The 19,613-nt window shown below is 41.2% G+C and overlaps 1 protein-coding gene across 3 annotated transcripts in view; it reads left to right on the top strand.

Moving 5' to 3' along the window:
- Nucleotides 1-9,513: 9,513 nt before the first annotated feature.
- Nucleotides 9,514-19,613, top strand: part of dicer1 (dicer 1, ribonuclease type III) — a 30,215-nt gene continuing 20,115 nt past the window's right edge. Inside the window, exons 1-7 of one of the 3 annotated variants that reach the window (XM_042228941.1) lie at nucleotides 9,514-9,584; nucleotides 9,677-9,810; nucleotides 12,026-12,130; nucleotides 12,277-12,478; nucleotides 13,739-14,143; nucleotides 14,914-15,048; nucleotides 15,153-15,313. In XM_042228941.1, coding sequence (XP_042084875.1) covers nucleotides 12,365-12,478; nucleotides 13,739-14,143; nucleotides 14,914-15,048; nucleotides 15,153-15,313 — 815 coding nt within the window. In that variant the 5' untranslated portion in view covers nucleotides 9,514-9,584; nucleotides 9,677-9,810; nucleotides 12,026-12,130; nucleotides 12,277-12,364. Of the gene's footprint in view, nucleotides 9,585-9,607; nucleotides 9,811-12,025; nucleotides 12,131-12,276; nucleotides 12,479-13,738; nucleotides 14,144-14,913; nucleotides 15,049-15,152; nucleotides 15,314-19,613 lie in introns of those variants that run through there. The other 2 variants (XM_014340483.2, XM_042228940.1) reach the window with 2 other exon arrangements.

Raw genomic sequence — 19,613 nt, 5'->3', positions numbered from 1 at the left:
TGGCAGGCCCCGGATTGGATGAGCTGACGGCTGCCGATTGGTCCGCTGATCATGTGGTCGCATTCAAAATCCATCACCAGCAGTTGTCCCGGGGCAGCAGCAGACCTGACCCTGGCCTCCAAAACCTGAGACATTTGTGTGACTTTCTGAGTTCTGTATATAGTGTGTACATTAGTTTTCATTGTAAATAGCACTGGAACAGAAGGGGTGAGCTGCCTTATTGTTTTCCTTGCACTGTTTTCTCCTGTTTATTTCAATTAGGGAGTTAGGTGTAGTGCTTGTCTTTTGTTTGACGTTTGATTTCACATAGGGTTCTAGATAGCACCTCCTCCTGACTTAGCTTGTTTTGTTTGTTATTTTGGCCTTTGTTCACCCCGGAGCTTCATTTTTGCAGTGTAGAAAAATAAACCACCATTCACTAAGAAATTGGTTTTCCCTCTGTGTATGGTTTTGGGGACCAATGCGGGGCAATCTTTTCAAACTTATGTTGCGTTCCTGTACCCCTAGACTGGGGCGTAACAGTAGCTTTTCTGCATTATCAGCAGTCAGCCTGGTTCTGTTTTCATCTATAATGTGTGGCACTGAGCTAATAAGCCTGTCACTTTCCACACTGCTACATGGGGCTGAGAGGTATTTATGGGCCATTTTAGCCAAAGTGGGGAACCTGATTTTGTTGACACCCCAGTACTTCAGAGGACTGTCTTCACGAGGGCTTGGGGCCTCTCTGAGGTATGTGTCGAGCTCAATGGCAGCACCTGCTACCAGCGGCTGTGGTGCCTGGGGCTGCTCCTTAGCAATTTCTTCAAATACAGTGTCCAGACTGCTGCTAGTGCTGGCCTGGGCCTTGAGGAACACTTTAGCAGGAGGTTCTGCAGCTCCTGCTTCAGGTGCAGCTTGGCCTCCGGAGGAGTGTTGTTGGAGAAGAAGCGATCTTTATACCTGAACAAAATTAATGAATGTATTAATATGTGGAAAAATAGGACTGATTTTAGTTTCCCCTAAACCATTGTCACAAATGCCAGCCATTTGGCTTTCTGGTAGTAATAAGGGAAATATATTTCATATTATATATATTGCATACTTTTGTATTTGTGTATTTTAGTTACAAAAATATAATATTTCAGATGGAAATTAATCTTACATTTAGTACTGTAGTTTATCATTGAATACCTATAGCACACAGACTTTACCTTGGGTCAAGTATGGTGGAGATGAAGTACAGTGGGTTGGTCTCGACGTCACTGAAGCGCTTCTTGACAGCTGCCAGTAAGGTTGCTTTCATTGTCTTGACGCCGTGGTCCTCGTCTGTTTCTCTGTTTAGAAGTCTAGCACAGTCACAGCTGGGACGACATCAGAGGCTAATGCGTCGTAGCTGCTCACTCTTTTAGTTAGTTCCTCAAAGGGGGCGAGGATGGCAACAGTCTTTTTCATAAGAGCCCATTGGTGAGCGGTGAGATAGGGACTTCATGTTCAGACACATGCTCTATGAGGGACTGGAGCATGTAATACGTGCTGTTCCAGCGCGTCTGTACATCCTGCTGCAGTCTCTTTATTGGCTGGTTGAGCTGTCCCTGAATGTCCTCGAGGCGGGAGTAGGCTAAGGCGGAATGTTTAAAATGCCCAACTATTTTCCACCCCACTGCTATCCGGTTGTTCAGTGATGACGCGACGAATCCTACTTCCGGGCCTAAAGTAGTCTGCGTTTAATATGGCTTTTGTGTTGTTAACATGTTTAATGTTATGTATTTTCTTCTATTTGATCTCAAAAAGCTCCTAAAACAGTCAGTGATCACTGTTGACCTCCCTCGGCTTTTATTACCGCTAATCATTTATTTAAGCTCAGTTTTTAAAACCTTAGGATGTAACTACAGCCCAGCCCATGCAGCAGTATATGAATGACTAACCTCGTATTGTGGATGGATTATCTCAGTTGTTCTCCTGGCTGAAGTTTGGTCCTTTTACAGCATCCTGCCATGCGATTACATTTGTTCCTGACCACCGAGAACACTCACGGTAACTTTTATCGAGTGGAAAAAAAGTTAGCTTGTTTATATTATGCTAACATAGCTGTGTCGCTAGCGGTCATGTAGCACATCATTATATACCAGCTAGCCAAACTTCAGTAACCCTACAAACGTCACTGCTGTTTAGTTTTCTGTCTTCATTTATGCTGGAAGTGATAGCAGAGCTGTACGTTTTAATTTGTTTCCAAAACCCCGCAGTCAGGACATGCTATATTGTATTTAGATAGAAGCTAGCGAGCTAACTCCCTGCTAACTTCTAACTCCGTTAAATGTCATAAATTCCGTTTTCATGGATGCCTGGATGTTAAACTCAATTGTTACACCTGGTAGAGCAGAACGCTGATCATTTTATTAAAGATGAAAGACTTTAGACAGTTTTTCAACTCTCAGTAATGCCATAGTTATCGTTTGATATATGGACCTGCAGCGGAGTTTAGACCCAGACACGGCTAGTGACGTCAGACTGAACAACCGGATAGCATCAGCTATGCTCCTCTGTGCTAATAAGCCCTCGTGAACTTGTGCGCGACACACGGCAGACTTGGGAGCCCTGCGTTATTCATGGATTTTATCATGTTTTTGGCATTGTCACCAAGCACAACATGTACTGATGTTTTAGGTATACCCCATGTCTGGAGCATTTCCGCAAACACATGCACTATAGCCTGTGTGCGATCCGCGGAATTGTTTTGCATGTAATATGGCTCGTTGTGGCGTGAAACTCTTGTCTATCCACTGGGAGGTTAGGCTAATTAGTGACACGGGGCTAACACTGCTTGTTCAAATATCTGTGGTGAAACTAAATGCAGAGGAGGCTTCCAGTAGGCTGTGGATATGTTTTTTCACGAGCCACTAAACTCGTGTAGTTTAGGCAGCTCCGTGTTAGTCATGTAGCGGCGGCTTGGACATCATATCTGGGCTCCAGAACATGGAGGAGATGCAGGAATCCGACATTTTCTACCTTCGAGAGTGGCTGGTCACTCAATGCAATGTACTCGATAATTGTCTGTGTTATTTTCACAGCACGTGGATTGTCTCTGGACATTTTCTCTCGTCTTGCAAGAGTTTGCTGCAGCGTGGGTTGTGTTGGTTTAGAAGCGTGGGTAAACTCTTTGTACTCATTGTCGTGTTGGGATTTTAGGTGCTTGATTAAATCACTTGTGTTAAATGCGCTACCTTTTGAGCCTCCTCTGGACAATTTTGCTGAGCACAATTTGCAATCCTGCATGACACATTGCTGTGGTTCTCAAAATGGTGATGTGGGCTTAACAGTTTTATTACAGAAGCTCTCTCATTCTAGTCTAAACAACAGTGTCTCAGTAACTTTCCACTAGAAGATGCTCCCCTGTTATCTACTTTTTCCCAGGCAAGCGTGAGCAAGAGTCTACAGCATTCCACTCCCCAAGGACACATAGTCTAATGCCTTTATTTTTCAGGGCTGTGTCCACTTAATACTATACTATATAACTTTATAACACTTATTAATAAAAGCATAGCATTATTGAGGCACTTCAAATAATTTTATCTCAACAGGACAGACTTTCAGTCTTGAAAGGGGTCCGTTCGGCCACACGAAAAACACTTTTAACATCACTGTCCATGGAAACTACTTAAAAATTCATAATCACTTTCAGCCACACAAGACCTAGCCAAAGCATGGAAACATTCTCGAAAAGTCCATAACTTGGTCCCAAGTCAAACACTGAGAAATCTGTTATAGCAGGCTCAGTGACTAGACTAGCTGGGCACCAGCTGTGCTCACCCGAGGTGTTATGAAGCTCTTTAAACTACAAGTCACAATTCAAAATAAATTCATACAGGGCTTTATTCTATATACTTGAATTACTTTGTCTACCTCACACCCATAGTGTCACAGTTTTTCATGGCAGACTGTGGGGGTGTAGGGAAGGAGGACCCAGGCGCGGTGCTCGGTGTGCGAACAGTGCGTTTATTTACAGTGTATGGTGCAAAACAACAATAAGTCCCCGTGTTTCCCAAGACTCCTGTGTCGTGTCCTCCTTGTGCTCTCTGCTCAGTGTCTGCACTTCCGGTGCTCACTGCCCTTGGGGCCTCCCACGCTCCTCCTGCGGGAAACAATAGCGACAGCTGTCAGGACGCTTAATAGCAGGCATGCACTAAACGACTAAACCTAAACTGGGTGACTAACGTGGAGTCTCATGCAATGATCCCACGTCAGTGGGAGCTCCAAGACTCTCCTAAGTTGCTCCCCCGACAAGCCCTGATCAGCAGCAGGTGTGTGGCTTCGGGTGTGGCCAGTACCAACAGGGCCACACCCACCGGGCCTGAAGGCACCCGCAAATCTGTGTTCACAGAAACACCGGCATCTGTACACACGTACACACACATACACACACACACAGAGTTGTGGCAGCAACACCAAAAATACATATACAATACATATAATATAACATAAGTCCATAGCTGCTCAGAGGACCCTGACACATAGCCAATTTAGAATCACCAATTAATCTAGCATATCGTTAGCTTCATAGCATAAGTGCCTAAGTCATTTTTTGGTCAAATTGAGATTTTTGCCTAACTTTACTCCCCTACCACTGCTGCATCATCCTGTCCGTCTGAAACACAAAACACAAAAAAATGACTTAGGCACTTATGCTATGAAGCTAACGATATTTGACCTAGCATGTCTTTGGTATGTGGTAGGAAACACCTGGTCTCCTCCTACAATGTGTTCCAAAGAAGCACAGGGAGAACATGAAGAGTTAAGATAAAAAAAAATAAAAAAAAATAAGAGTGATATCAAATGAAACCTCTCAATGTGTAGTATATGATAATGACTTTCTTTTTCTTTTCTTTTTTTTTTTTAGAAGACTAGAGATGTTGTGTCTGAAATCTGCTACAATGTCTCCTGCATTTATGCTTTAGGAGACTTTGTCTCCTAATGCTCTCATGACCAATGGGACCACTTTTTGTTTTTTTTCACACCCTTCTAGTATGTGTTGAATAGTCTCCGGGGCACTGTTGTACAGTCTGCAACATGGTCCTGTTTCCAAGTTCCAATAGGAGACACTATCAAAGATGGTTAAAAACCAGACAAGGAGCAGAAGACCAAAGATATGGTAAGCCTAGCAGATAACAACATCAAAAAGGAGGAGGATGAGAACATACAGAAGTACAATGGGGCCAAATGAACACACAAACACATGTAGATTGACAGACCACGTGACTTGCACGCGTTGCATTGTAGGTACGAGTGGCAGCAAAATCAAAACACTGCATCAAGCGCTAGCATTTCCAGCACCGGTAACCATTCATTCTGCAGTTTTAATCCCTACTTGCATTTTATTTGCCCCCAAAACAGTTATGTGCAAAACGAAGGAGAACGCGGCAGGTCTGACACAGACAGACTTGATGAAAAGGCAAAAAAAAAAAAAAAAGGTACGAGGAAAAAAATCAAAGGAGTGAAAGGGTTAGACACAAGCATAAGAGTGGCCGTTAGCGTGCTGCCCAGCTTTCATCACGCTCATATTTATAATTATATGGTCTTAAGTGTGAGTGCATACACTCATGAAGTGTTTAGTAACTTCAGATCCCTGCAACAAGCCCAGTTCCAGTTTACCGACGAATGGTTACAGGACACTGACATGTTCAGAATAGCCAGATATGTAGGTGGTTTTATTCTAAGTGAAGGGCAATCCCTCAAAAAACGGACAGAGCAGTGGAGTAGCCAAGGCAATAGAACAATATAAAACTCGATTACCAAAATATAATTTATTTCACAATTTATTTATTTTTTTAAAACAGTTAAACACCCCAGGGAGAACACACAGTAAAAACATAAAAACAACACAAAAAATCCAGTGGCGCCAGCCACAGCATTAAAATCCACTAAAATCGGAGCGAGGCAAAGAAAACCCAGCGATGTCCCCGGCCGTCCTGTCTCTTCGCTCTGGAGTACTGGAAGACAGAGGAAAGGGATTTCTTGTACCATCGTGTGTCTCAGGACTTACCCTGCAATCCAGTCCCTCCGTCATGTTGTCCGATCACCACAACATAACCTAATAGACCTACACCTTAGTTCACAGATTCACTTTGTCTAGGGTTTATTTCTGGGATTTCACACAACCCAGGATTCAAATCATGAATAGATAATGGACTTGGATTTACAACATTATGAATGAAATGCGCTCTATTTGGAAGCAGCCGCCCCCCTCCCCTTTCGATGGGTTGTGTGTGAGACTTTAAATCATCAAACTGTAAATTATAAATTGTTATTGAGCCCTTTACCCCTTTTGTTTTATTTTGCGAGTTGATTATTAGATGCTGCTCCAGCCAGCCCGAGAATCCCTCTCCTCTCTGCGCCGCAAGCAGCAGGCGCACCTCGCAAACGGAGGGCGCCCTTACTCCCAGCAAATGGGCGATAGAAAACCGCTCAGTGCCTGTGCCATTCCCAATATGCGCTGGCATGATGTCGGGGCAGCATATTTTTCCCCCCGCACCTCAGAACAAACGAGAGAAAGGATTCAAATTCTATATTTCTCAGTATTTGTATACAGCGGTCCCTTGTTTATTGCGGATGTTATGTTCTAAAAATAACCAGCGATAGGTGAAATCCGCAAAGTAGCCAACTTTATTTTTTACAATTATTATAGATGTTTTAAGACTGTAACGCCCCTCACTACACACTTAATACACTTTTCTCATACAGGCACGAACATTTTCACACTTTTCTCTGTTGTTTAAACACTCTCAAAGTTCAAACCTTTGTAGAAAAATAAGTCGAGTATTATAGAAAGAAACCAAAGATCAAACCCTGTTTTCAGGTCCAGAACATGGGAATAGAGCAGCTGCGAGATAATTCAACATCAATGAATCAGCGATTGATGTAGCGATTCTGTGCAGGAGAGAGGGCATGGAGGAGATCGACAGTGGTCTGCAGCCAATCAGGACACAGAACACAATGCACCTGTAAAAAAAAAAAAAAAAAGCATGCAAAATTGCACTAAAATAATCCACGAAACAGCGCAGCCGCGAAAGGTGAATGGCGTTATAGCAAGGGACCACTGTAATTTTGAAGGTAAGTCACAACATACCCTTCGTAAATACTAATGTATAGAAATACTTACCAGCACGATAGATTTATTTTTTGTGGCTTTTTTTCACGGTTTGTTGACATGCTGTGTAGGTGTGTACTTGGCTAGCTGATATCAACATAACTGGAAAATTTGACTATTGTTCACCTGTAGTTTGAATGCTGAACATTTGCCAATGTGTCTTCTCATTTTGTAATGAAGTTCTGCTTGTGTTGACTGATGTAAACAACCAATCGATCTACAAGCTTCAAAAGTCAAAATTGATCATTTTATTTTTTTTATGACAGCAGTGGTGAGTGGTTAGCATTATCTCGTGCACAGGGTCTATGGCCCGTGCGCACTGGCCACTCGTACCTACGGTTTTACCCCGGAAATGACGTCATATTTTCCATCTCTATAGAGATGGAAAATGTGACGTCATTCAGGGGTAAAACCGCAAAGGATTCTGGGAACGAGTGGCAAGCAGTACTAGCGCATGAAAACAGTCACACAGCGATAAAAAGAAACACAAAAAATGGCAAGAAGATGTTGTATTATTAACTGCAATAGCCAGTTGCATGTCAGCCACGGGAAGCCGACGGGTAAAGAGATCGTTGTTATCGGATTACGTAGTGGAAGAGAAATTGTTCGAGCCATGTTTCCGAAGTAACAGAGCCTATACGGATGGCCTGGATTGCAGCCATTCGAAGACCAAACATAACGTCCCAGAACACTCCAGCTCACATGTTAGTCTGCTCCAAGCATTTCCACAAAGGTCAGTCTTCTGTTGTAGTTACTACGTAATTTATCATAACATAATTGTTGATGTAGGTTACAAATAAGTCTTAATTTGAATTGAATTCGTTGTGCTATGCTGCTTTCACTGTGGCTTTGCGGGCTAATGTTTGTTGTGTTTTGTAGGAAAACCGGCCTACAAAATGCTGGAATGCGATCCAGACTGGGCCCCTCTATCAACCTGGGTCATACCAAGTGTAAAGCTGCTACCACGGCGAGATTTGATCGGTTAACAGAGACAGCGATATCAAAACAGCCACGAAAAGTCCCGCATATATGTGCCCAAGTGTTGTATTGAAGCAATCAAGTGATGAATAACGGTTTTCCAGTATGTTGTTTTGAAATTTTTTTTTTTTTGCATTGTTGATTTGTTTTTCACCGAAGCAGCTAATAAAGCATAATGGAATACAATTTTGCCTCTTTCTTGTAAGATTCTATAATAGAATGAAACAATAATGCCAGTTATAAATACAGATAATAAATTGAATGAATTACGAAACACTCATTTTATTTCTATTAGATCTGAAAATGTTGTGTAATACTACAACGTGAAACGATAAATAGATTATCTCCTGTGCAGGCCAACGCAAAGGAAAAAAAAATTAACAACAGCTGTGAAATGGAATAGTCCAAATCACCAAAGTAAACTGGACCTGGGCTTGTTGCAGGGGTCTGAAGTTACTAAACATTTTGTGAGTGTATGCACTAAAACTTAGGACCATATAATAATAAATATGTACATATTTATTATTATATGGTCCTAAGTTTTAGTGCACGTGCGCGATGAAAGTTGGGCAGCACGTCCTTACTCAACTCTGTATGCTCGTATGGGTCTCACTCCTTTGATTCTTTTCCTCGGCTCTAGATCAGAGGTCGGCAACCTGCGGCTCTTTAGTCCTTAAAGTGCGGCTCCTCGTGGTTTGGGAAAATATATTAGAAGTATTTAGCTGAAGTGTATTTTGTTTATGTTACAAGTCCCATTGTAAACATATCACGGCAGACCCGACAATGTTTGCATGAACACGCTTTACAGCATCTCTTTATTGACCACTAACGTTGCAACCAACAACACAGCACGTTCGCTTTGTTTGGCCTACTAACATGGCGACTCGACCAAAAAACCTGGTCACGCCCCCTCTCGTGACATCACGCTCCAAAACCCTATATGTCCCTTCCCATTGCTTTTCTTAATTTTGATATTACTATCACTGTTTTCACAAAAAAAACCCCAGAACAAACAAACAAACAGCAAATCCTCAATGATAGATTTTTTAATGTTACTTTTATTTTATTTATTTATCCATTGGTATGGCTCAGAAGCAGAGAATATATGGTACTTTTCACCCACTGAAAACATTTGTTAAGATGTGAAAGCAACAGTTTGATGCTATATCAAGTAAGAATCGAGAACACAGCATTTGGTGACGTTTGCTGTCAGGGTTTTGTTAAAAGAAACCAGTAGCCAGGCTTCTGCTTGTCTGAATGCTGTCATTGCATCCTGTTTTCACTTACATTTCACACAGACCTATTTATTTATAGTCTAAATAGTAGTAACGATTATTCCAACAGCAGAATGAAATATTAATAACCTGTAAACTAGGCAGCGTCAGGTTCAGTGTCACAGGTGTTCAGTGTTGCTTTGGTCTAGTTAAATCCGTTAGTGGTTTCCTGTCTGAGATGGTCGGAGGGGGACCTCCACACTTCGTGCTCGGTACGGGGATTGCTATTCTGGTTCGTGTTAGTAGACTGGTGCGCCACTCTTTGACTAGCGGTTGCGTAGCTTACGTGAATGTTTTGTCGTAGCAGAGGCCCAGGTAAAAGGAAGTGGTCCCCCGTGGACGAGTAGCTACCAAATCGGGACGAGAGTAAATGGCACTTAAAATATTCAACGAATGAGTTTAAGCTAATCGAGGTGATAATCAGAAAAGCATCCAGTGGTGAGTTTATAGTCGAGTTGCTTGATTCTTCTTTGTAAAATACTGCTGTGGTGTTTGGCCTCGCTAGCTGTTAGCTAGCTGGCTGACATGATGATGGTGCATGGTGGCCGCAGTAACCGTACAGATGTTGCACTACATTTAACGCTGTAAATTTCAAGTGAAGCCATGGGTCAGATTCGCCTGTAGCTCAGGGACAATGCGAGGAAAAACACACAGCCAGGCCAGTTACCGCCGCAATACACAGGCCCAGTCTTTCATTTATCGTGTGCTAGGCATGCTACGTTCACTTACTGTTTTGGCCGCTGTGAAAAGGTTTTCATTGCAATTGTACAAGTCTCTGCTCAATCGGCAACGCTTTGTACAGTGCTAACGGGTTCTTAGAGACGTTTGGTTCTTTACATCATAGTGTAAGGCAGCATTACGTAAATAAGTTATTTTTTGTAATATGGCACACTTAGCAGTAGCTATCGTTGTACTTTTATAGCACTTCTCAGGCCAGGGACCTTAAAGTTCTCGTTTTCTTCTAGTACATGTTTTTAAATCACCAGTATTCAAATGTTTACTCAAACTAATTTAATGTCGAGTTCGTGTGCATCAGCTCGACTGGTTGTCTGAAGGTGTTCGGTGGAAATGTGACATTTAGCTGCTAGCCATCCAACACACATTGTGCTCTTTGCCACTTGCTGACAAGTGGAGAAATGCCAGAGTTCGGCCTTGGATTTAATGTAACAATTTAACGTAATATAGAACCTGGGAGGTGGACTTCAATTTGATCAACTAATGATGAAACTGGGACAGCATGGCGGTTAGCACTGTGGCTCACAACAAGAGTCCTGGTTCAAATTCACCATCTGGCCTTACTGTGCAGAGTCTGCGTTGGCTCTCCTCCCACCATCCAAAGACTTGCAGTTAGTGGGGTTGGGTTAACTGGTGATTCTAAATTGCCCATAGCTGTGATTGGCGACATGTTCAGCCACCTCTTGCCCTAAGGCAGCTGGGATAGGCTTCAGTCCACCGCAACCCTGAAGTGGATAATCAGAAGAAAAAGATGTTTTGTGATTTACCACCACCTTTTTAACGGCAAATTATATTTTTTACTATATTCTGTTTTTTGGCTGCAAAATGAGATTGTCAAGCACGCCTAAACTGCTGCTAAAACTTCCCACAAGATAAAGTCAGTCTGCGAAATCATTTGTGACACTGGCGGTGGTCATTGACAAAGACTCATTCAGACTGATGACAACATGTTGGCAGTCTGTCCCCTTTGATAACTTAGCAATTATTTGCTTCAACAATGTCTCTCTGCGAGTGACTGCTGTCAGTCTACTTTGGAAAAAATGCCTCTTATCAGGCAACCTGTGCAATCGCCTTGCGATCAGGAGTGGTTGTGAGTGTGCCACACTCACACTCTGGGCAACCATTTAGTCATCACAAGTTGCAGTCGGTTTCAGAACGTAAAAAAAGTCAGTACGGTTTCCAGGTACCCAGTGATATATTGTTTACATTTTTATTATAAATTTTTCATTTTTGTGTAGATGTAAGCAGGTTAACACATTAGCTTCCTCAATTTTGTGATCCAAACAGTTAGCACCATGCACCTGTGTGTTTACATCTGTGTGGCCATTTTTGAGGTGGACTTTGTCCCATGATAAGCCACACAGAGGTTCACACTTGGTTTATAAATGCTACAGAATTTGAGTCTTTCTTTCTTTCTTTCTTTCTTTCTTTCTTTCTTTCTTTCTTTCTTTCTTTCTTTCTTTCTTTCTTTCTTTCTTTACCTTTTTTTTTCTACCTGCATGTTGACATCTTATATGTATATCTGTATATGAAATGTTAAGGCTTCCAGCATTTGCGTTACCAGTGTGGTCTGCTTTAATTTGAAACACTTACTAGATTTGTGTATGTGAAAGACCTCACTTCAGGCCTGTTGTGTCAGGTTGTAATCTTTTAAATTGCAAGCAAATGTGAACTGCTTAATTTACAGCAAGAAATGCTTGCTGCACCAAGCTGACTGCTGGGAATGGTTATAGCTGCCAGGGCTGAACAGCCTTCAGGCAAGTGTCAGGTGGTCTGGTGACGATTTCAGGTTTAAGATGTGTTGAAAAGTAGTTGATTGATGGATCAGAATAAATGATTCTCATTTATAGATTACTTGAATCTTATTGACTGAGCTATGTTTGAAATGCATGATCATAACAATGTTCTGATTTCTCAGGTCTGTTTTGAGCCAAATGTGGGGAAGCATTAGGAGCTGAAGATATATTTTATCATGAAGCCCAGATTAACATTTGTCTGCCTAGCCCATGTGTCTCTGTTATCAGTAAGTATTTATTTATTTTTGCATTTTCCAACATATACTTAGCCATTCTTAAGTCTTAAATTTAACTTGTTTATACCTTAAAACACCCTATTGTTATGTCTGTCATTTGCAGCACCCTAACAAAATCTTTTCATGTCCACTGCCAGTGAACTGTTGAAAAGAAGAGGATGACGAAATGAGATAAAGTGAACGACTGGAGGAGCCTTAGCCCCCTCACCTCCACCAGTTTGAAGCATGGCTGGCCTACAGCTTGTTACTCCTGCCACCTCACCCATGGGGCCTTTCTTTGGTCTTCCATGGCAGCAGGAGGCTATTCATGATAACATTTATACACCTAGAAAATATCAGGCAAGAAGGCTACAATTCATGAGCATTTGAGTGATCATTTATTACTGCTGATTTCCTGTGTGTCTTATTATTATGTTTGTTTTAACTGATGAGACGAAATAATAATAATAAAAAAAAGGGCTCCTCTGGCTCTAGTGCAGTCTTTAGTCTTTACTCTGTGGTCTTCTGAGCAATGTCCGGAGCACAGGATGAGCATGGAAGGCAAACGACCACATTTGCTGTCAGGAGCAAGGCTCAGCTCTTCTGAAGATATGGAGGCAGACATCACTGATGTTGTACAAAGCACAATCCTATGAAAATGTGCTCCAAGTATCATACATCTTTCTACCAGTAGCAAAAAAAAACTGAACAAGTAGCATAAGCGGCAAAGCAGGCATTCAGTGACCTTAGCAGAGGTATAGCCACAGGACTAGGATAAGTTACCGAACAGCCACTTAATTGCACAAACCTGTCAATGGAAAGCAATGAAACTAACACCTTTGTTTTGTAATTAACAAGGGAAAGTGAGGACTCAGAATTGTCATTTGAATGTGCCATATTTTGCCATATAGACTATTTTTTTTTAATCTGTAAGTCTTTGCAGTTTGATGGCTTATTTAAAAAAAACAACAACCCTAAAACAATAAAAAAACAAAAGTAACACACTTATATAGGGACATTAATAATAAAGAAAGCGTACAATATTGTAGTTTGCTTGTGTAGTCATTCCTCAGGATTTTGAGATGTGTATATTGACCTGTAATTGTCATAAGTAATCCAGTACTCTAATTTTAAAAGACATCTACTACTTTTGTAGTAGATGTCTTTTACCCTGTTTTTATACCAAGGTGTTTTTTTTGTTTTTGTTTTCTTTTGGGGGGCGGTGGGGGGTGTCCACATATGTATACCAGTTCCACGTACTGGTTATCAGTCTAACTCATAATGCTGGAGTCCTTTTCCTGAGTAATACTTGCTGATTGCTTATGGCTCAAAAAGCAGAGGAAAAAAAGGTTCAGGACTATGACATGTGAACATTCAATTATTCCATCACACACCTTAGTATATTTTAGTGGTAGAAGTATTAACAGAATTTAAGTTATAAATAGTGCTAGATCACACTAATCAGAGTGTTCTGGATGTTGGTTTTGAATCATTTTTGATGAACTGCCCAGCCTTAGTGATCAGTGATCCGCAGTAGTTTTAAAAAGCACTGTACTTTGTCACTGTGTCCCTAGTTCTGCTATGGGCTTGCTGTCTCTAAATGTGAAACTGCCTCCACAGGTTGAACTTCTTGAAGCAGCTCTTGAACGCAATACCATCGTCTGCTTGAATACTGGCTCAGGGAAGACCTTCATTGCAGTACTTCTAACAAAAGAGCTCTCCCACCAAATACGTGGACCTTACCAAGAAAATGCAAAGAGGACTGTTTTTCTAGTGAACACAGGTACCTGTGCCAGAAATGTCTGTGAACTTGTTTATTCGGATTCAGCTGGTGTGACATTGTGCTTGATTTTTGTCTGTGTGTCATTCTGTATCTCTGCTCTGTGCTCCACAGCTGCTTCTGTAGTTCAGCAAGCAGCTGCAGTCAGGACTCACTCTGACCTCAGTGTGGGAGAGTATACAGATCTGGAGGAGACCTTAGCATGGACTGACCAACGGTGGAGTCGACAGATAATAGAAAATCAGGTGTGCTTAAGCTGATGCTAGTTGCATGCTGGGATGCTCTTACAAGTTTGTCTTCCTTTATACACAGACTTGGAGAGTAAAACAAACTGTATGAAGGGCAATACTGGTTAGATACAATAATATGTCAGATTGTTCATCTTTTTTTCACCCTTTTAACATATTTATACAAACTAATTGTTTTAGCTTCTTTCAGTGTACTCACTTTGAATGTACACAATATGAAACTGGGTCCCATTTAAACACAGATGGAAGTTAAACTTTGGTCATTGTTGTTCCTGAATGTCATCACATTCACATAATAAGCCAACAGCATCCAGTTAAGCAAATATTGTCTGATGCCAGTGTTTTTCTCAGAAACACCATTACTTTGTCATAATAAAAATAATATCTGTACTTGCATTTCTTTTTTCATACCTTTAAACACTGACTTATTGGGCATGGTAAGCCCAGCACTCTGTTTCCCTTCATGCTTCAGGGGGACTCTAAATCCTCCAGTGTACTTTCTGTCTGTGATTTCACTGGGGTCTGCTTGGGACAGGGTGATAATTGTGTCATTAGATTGTGAGTGCGAGGGTGATTGCAGATGTTTTGTTTGGTGACTGTTCAGATTTGGCTGTGGACAATTTACATTACATACATGGCACCAAATACACATCCAAGGAAGGAGAGCAGGAGAGAGAGAAAAATAGAGATGTATATCTGATAGTTAGATATCCTGTACTCACTGTTGGTAATAATCTATTCCATTGTCCTTGTCAACTTTTTGTAAGGTGCTGGTCATGACTTGCCACATATTCCTTCATGTTCTGAGGAATAAAATCTTACCATTGTCGAAAATCAACTTGGTGGTGTTTGATGACTGCCACCTGGCCATCACAGACCACCCTTACTGTCAGATAATGAAGGTGAGATTGTAGTCTTTAAGGAAATGGGATTACGTTTATTGTAATAGTGGCAGAGAATCATGCAAAATCATTGTGGGTGACCTGGTTGTCCTCTGTGTGTGCAGCTGTTTGAGGGCTGCTCCTGCACTCCTCGTATCCTTGGTCTCACAGCTTCCATTCTGAATGGAAAGTGTGACCCATCAGAACTGGAGCAGAAGATTCAGAATCTGGAAAGAATCCTTAAGAGCAATGCTGAGACTGCTACTGATCTTGTGGTCCTGGACAGGTAAGCCTTATAACTGCGTGCATTTGACACTTTCCTCGGCTTAAGGCGCTCACATAGCAGGCGCTGGGGTGAGCATGAGGTTCAGCAAAAATTTGCTTTTACTAGCCACTTGCAGGTTTATACTGCTGTGTAGGACTGGGTATCGTCACTGATTTCTAGAATCGATTCGATACCGATTCAATTCGATTTGAATCTGGGAAATTTTGAGTCAGAAATATTATAATTCAGATCAGTACATTTACATATTTTTGTATCTATAAAAAGGAAGCTGATACACGCAAGACTTTGTCAAAGGTGTGAGCATCACAGCAGATGTCTTTGTGTCAAAGTAGCTGAAGATAAAACACAGAAAAACATGAAGGTGATTTTCCTGGCCTGGATTTTATAAAAGTATTCTGCAGTACATCAAAAACAAAAGAAAACCATTAATCAACATATGAACGTTACCTCTGACATTACAGCGGTTTTATTAGAGACACGGCTGAGCATTTTGCATTTTGCATAATTTTAAAAAGTTTAAAATTTGTTCAGTATTGAACGGCAGAAATTAGGTTTTCTTTTCGGACGTAAGTAAAAGGGGGAAAAAAAGCATTGGCCGACAGCGCTGTAAACAACGCTAGACTTGTGCGTAACAAGCAAGCGAATAATGCAGAAAACAGATTTTTAGACGGGAAACTGTTCTTGAAGTACAGAGATGGAGAGAGAGCTGTGCATGAAGTGTGATTTTTATCGTGGTGGAAGCAAAACAGCAAAAGTCAGAGTGAATTCATGACGATGTTTATGTGAAGCGTAGTTTGGATCTTCTTTTGCTGCTGGTTTCGGTCAATATTGTTTGGAGAGAGATCAAACTAACAGCTTTAGAATCAGCGCAAAAAGGGCGTAAACACAAAGCGCGGACCCGCCGAAACATCAGAATCAGCGAGCTGTCGGCTTTCAGCCCCGACCGTGTCCGTGCCGTCGGGTGAGAAAGGTCGACATCTCACTGATTCTGATCTGCGGGTCCGCGCTTTGTGTTTACGTCTTTGTGCAGAATCCGTGTTCCTGCTCTCATTTCTGTTTTAGCTGTTTGGTGGTTGTTGAAAATTTGTGAGGTTTACCTGAGATTCTGGCTTTCGGGCAAAATAAATTTATATTAAAAAATCGATTCAGGATTTTAATTGAATTGATTATCACGTTATCCAAGCCAGAATCGATTTTAATCGATAAATCGATTATAAAAACCCACCCCTACGTGTTACTGTGTGTCTGTTTTTTGTTGTTTGTTTGTTTGTTTGTGTTTTGTTTTTAAAACAAAAAATAGGGTTAGGGTTCTAATTAGGGATGGGAATCGGGTTCTCTACAAGAACTGGTTCCCAGTTGTCCAGTTGCTTGGAATTGTTAGTGCCTATCGGTTCTTGAGCTCTCACTACAATCAGCTGATTTCAGTTCACATGTGAGAGGAGGAAAATAGTGGAGTGGTCTATAACCTGAATATAGATGTTGCTTTTATTTTTATTTTGGTGAAGCCAGCTGCTGCTGAACTTCAACAGGTAACAAACTGATGAGCAGTCAGGCTGCAGCCTCCGTTTCTACCAGTTCGTGTTTCCACAGTAGAATCACTGTGACCATCACTTTGAAGTGTCTTTGTGCTGGTTTTCATCTTTGTTTTGTGTCTATACTGGAATACTAAGAGAAAAATCACATATGTACTCATTAGGGTGTAATTAAGTAATGTACTGCATTACTTTTAAGTGTTCTGTGTAATACCTTTTTTACTTTTTCAATAATGACTCCAACACTGATCACAACAAAGATGGAAAATTTGACCACACGGCATGTAATTAATTTGCATGAATATGTTGTCATTGATATGCTGCGTAGAGATGATGCTGACTCTGTGAAGACAATGGGAATCGATAAGGAATCTAATCGATAAGCGATATCGATAATGGATTTGGAATCGCTAAATTCTTATCAATTCCCATCCCTATTTATAATAGTGTGAGAAAGTGTTTGTGCCCTTCCCGATATTTAAATAGTAGACACAAAGATAACACAAGTAAACACAAAATGCAGTGTCTAAATGAAGATGTTTATTAAGGGGGGGAAAATTCAAACCCCCACTCCTTCATTATAATGTAAATTAACTGTGGTGTATCACATCTTTGGAAAGCCGAGTTCAATTTCTCTAGCCACAGTCAGGCCTAATTACTGCCACACCTGTTCTCAATCAACAAATCACTTAAATTAGACCTGCCTGACAAAGTGGAGTAGACCAAAAGATCCTCAAAAGCCAGACATCATGCCGTGATCCAATATTTCATCAGAACAAATGAGAAACAAAATAATTGAGATCTCTGTCTGGAAAAGGTTGGAAAAGCCATTTCTAAAGCTGTGGGACCCCAGCAAACCACAATGAGAGCCATCCATCACAAGTAATGAAAACATGGAACAGTGGTGAACCGACTAAAATTACAAGAGTGCAGCAAAGACTCATCCAAGAGGTCACAAAAGACCCCACAACAACAACCAAAGAACTGCAGGCCTCATTTGGCTCAGTTAAGGTCAGTGTTCATGACTCCAGACACCCTGGAGTCACCACCTGAGTCAATATCTGAACCCCTGTAGCTTTGTGGGGTGGCTGTAGCTCAGGTGGTAGAGCAGGTCACCTACTATCCGGGTGGTAGGTGGTTCGATTTCAGTCTGCATGCCAAATATCCTTGGGCAAGATACTAACCCCATGTTTGCCCTCCGATGGATGCATCGGAATGCGTGTGAATGTTGTTGTTGTTAATAATAATAGTAATAATAAGTAATAACTTTATTTATAAAGCGCTTTCAAACAAAGTGCTGTACAACTAAAGGGATAAATAAAATAAAAGTGATACATAGCAATACAGGTAAGAGACACAATACAAGTTAAAAACAATAAAAATTTAAAAACTAAAAGCCATAGAATTAAGACATGTAGGATAAGGTGAACAAATGTGTCTTCAACTTAGTTTTAAAAACCTCCACAGAGCAGCCTGCCGAATATCTTGAGGGAGGTTGTTCCACAGAAACGGGGCATGAAAAGAAAAAGCTCTCCAATTGTCTTTTTTCTGGCTCTAGGAACCTTTAGAAGGCCAGAGTCCTGAGATCGGAGAGCACGAGATGGAACATAAAGGTGTAAAAGGTCGGAGAGGTATGAAGGTGCCAATCCGTTTAAAGCCTTGTAGGTGAGCAGCAGGACCTTAAAATCTGCTCGAACCTGACAAGGTAGCCAATGCAGAGATCTCAGAACCGGGGTAATGTGCTTAAATTTCCCAGTTCTTATTAAAATGCGAGCAGCTGCATTTTGCACCATCTGTAGACCTCTAAAACTTTTCTTTGGTAGGCCAGAAAGAACATTGCAATAATCAATGCGGGAAGACACAAATGCATGGACAAGAACCTCTGCAGTGTCGCTTGACAAAACTTGTCTGATTCTGGCAATGTTCCTCAAATGATAAAAGGCGGTCTTTGTTATCTCTTTTACATGAGATTCAAAGGAGAGCACCATGTCGAACCACACGCCCAAGTTTTTACCTTGTTCCTGCAATTTATGGCAATGTCCTCAATTTTCAAGGTGAAATTTTGGGACAAGTGCTGAAATTTGTGTGGCCCAATGACCATCAACTCTCTTATCAATATTTAGGAGCAAGAAATTATCCAATAACCAGCCCTTAATTGCAGATAAACGATATTCTAGTTTAGAGACTTCAGCACAATTTTCAATGGTTAAAGGAACATAAAGCTGCAGGTCATCAGCGTAACAATGAAAGGTTACATTAAAAGAATGTAAAAGAACACCAAGAGGCAGCAGGTACATAGAAAACAGCAATGGTCCAAGTATGGAGCCCTGAGGGACCCCATGCCTCACTGCACAAGTCTCGGAGAGATCATTTTTAAAAGTAATAGTCTGAGACCTCCCAAGCAGGTAAGATCTCAGCCATGATAAAACATTTCCTGTAATTCCAATAAAATGTTCAAGCCTATCCAATAAAATGCAGTGATGCACAGTGTCAAACGCAGCACTTAGATCCAGCAGTAATAAAACTGAAGTGTGATCATTGTCTGCATTTACCAGCAGATCATTTACCACTTTGACTAAAGCTGTTTCTGTGGAGTGATTTGGTCTAAAAGCAGACTGAAATGGTTCATACAGATTGCTTGTTGACAAATACTCAGTGAGCTGCTTAAAAACCACTTGGACAGAAAGCAGTTAGGAACAGCACAGAAAAAACTGCTGGTGTGAATGTACACGTGTGCTCAGAGTAGAAAAGCGCTAAATAGGAACGGG

The sequence above is a fragment of the Haplochromis burtoni genome, unplaced genomic scaffold (assembly GCF_018398535.1).
Source record: "Haplochromis burtoni strain Fernald_Lab_line unplaced genomic scaffold, NCSU_Asbu1 Contig_369, whole genome shotgun sequence".
In the NCBI taxonomy this organism is placed as follows: domain Eukaryota; kingdom Metazoa; phylum Chordata; class Actinopteri; order Cichliformes; family Cichlidae; genus Haplochromis; species Haplochromis burtoni.
Note: the sequence above shows the minus strand (reverse complement) of the source record. Positions and strands in the feature narration are given on the sequence as shown.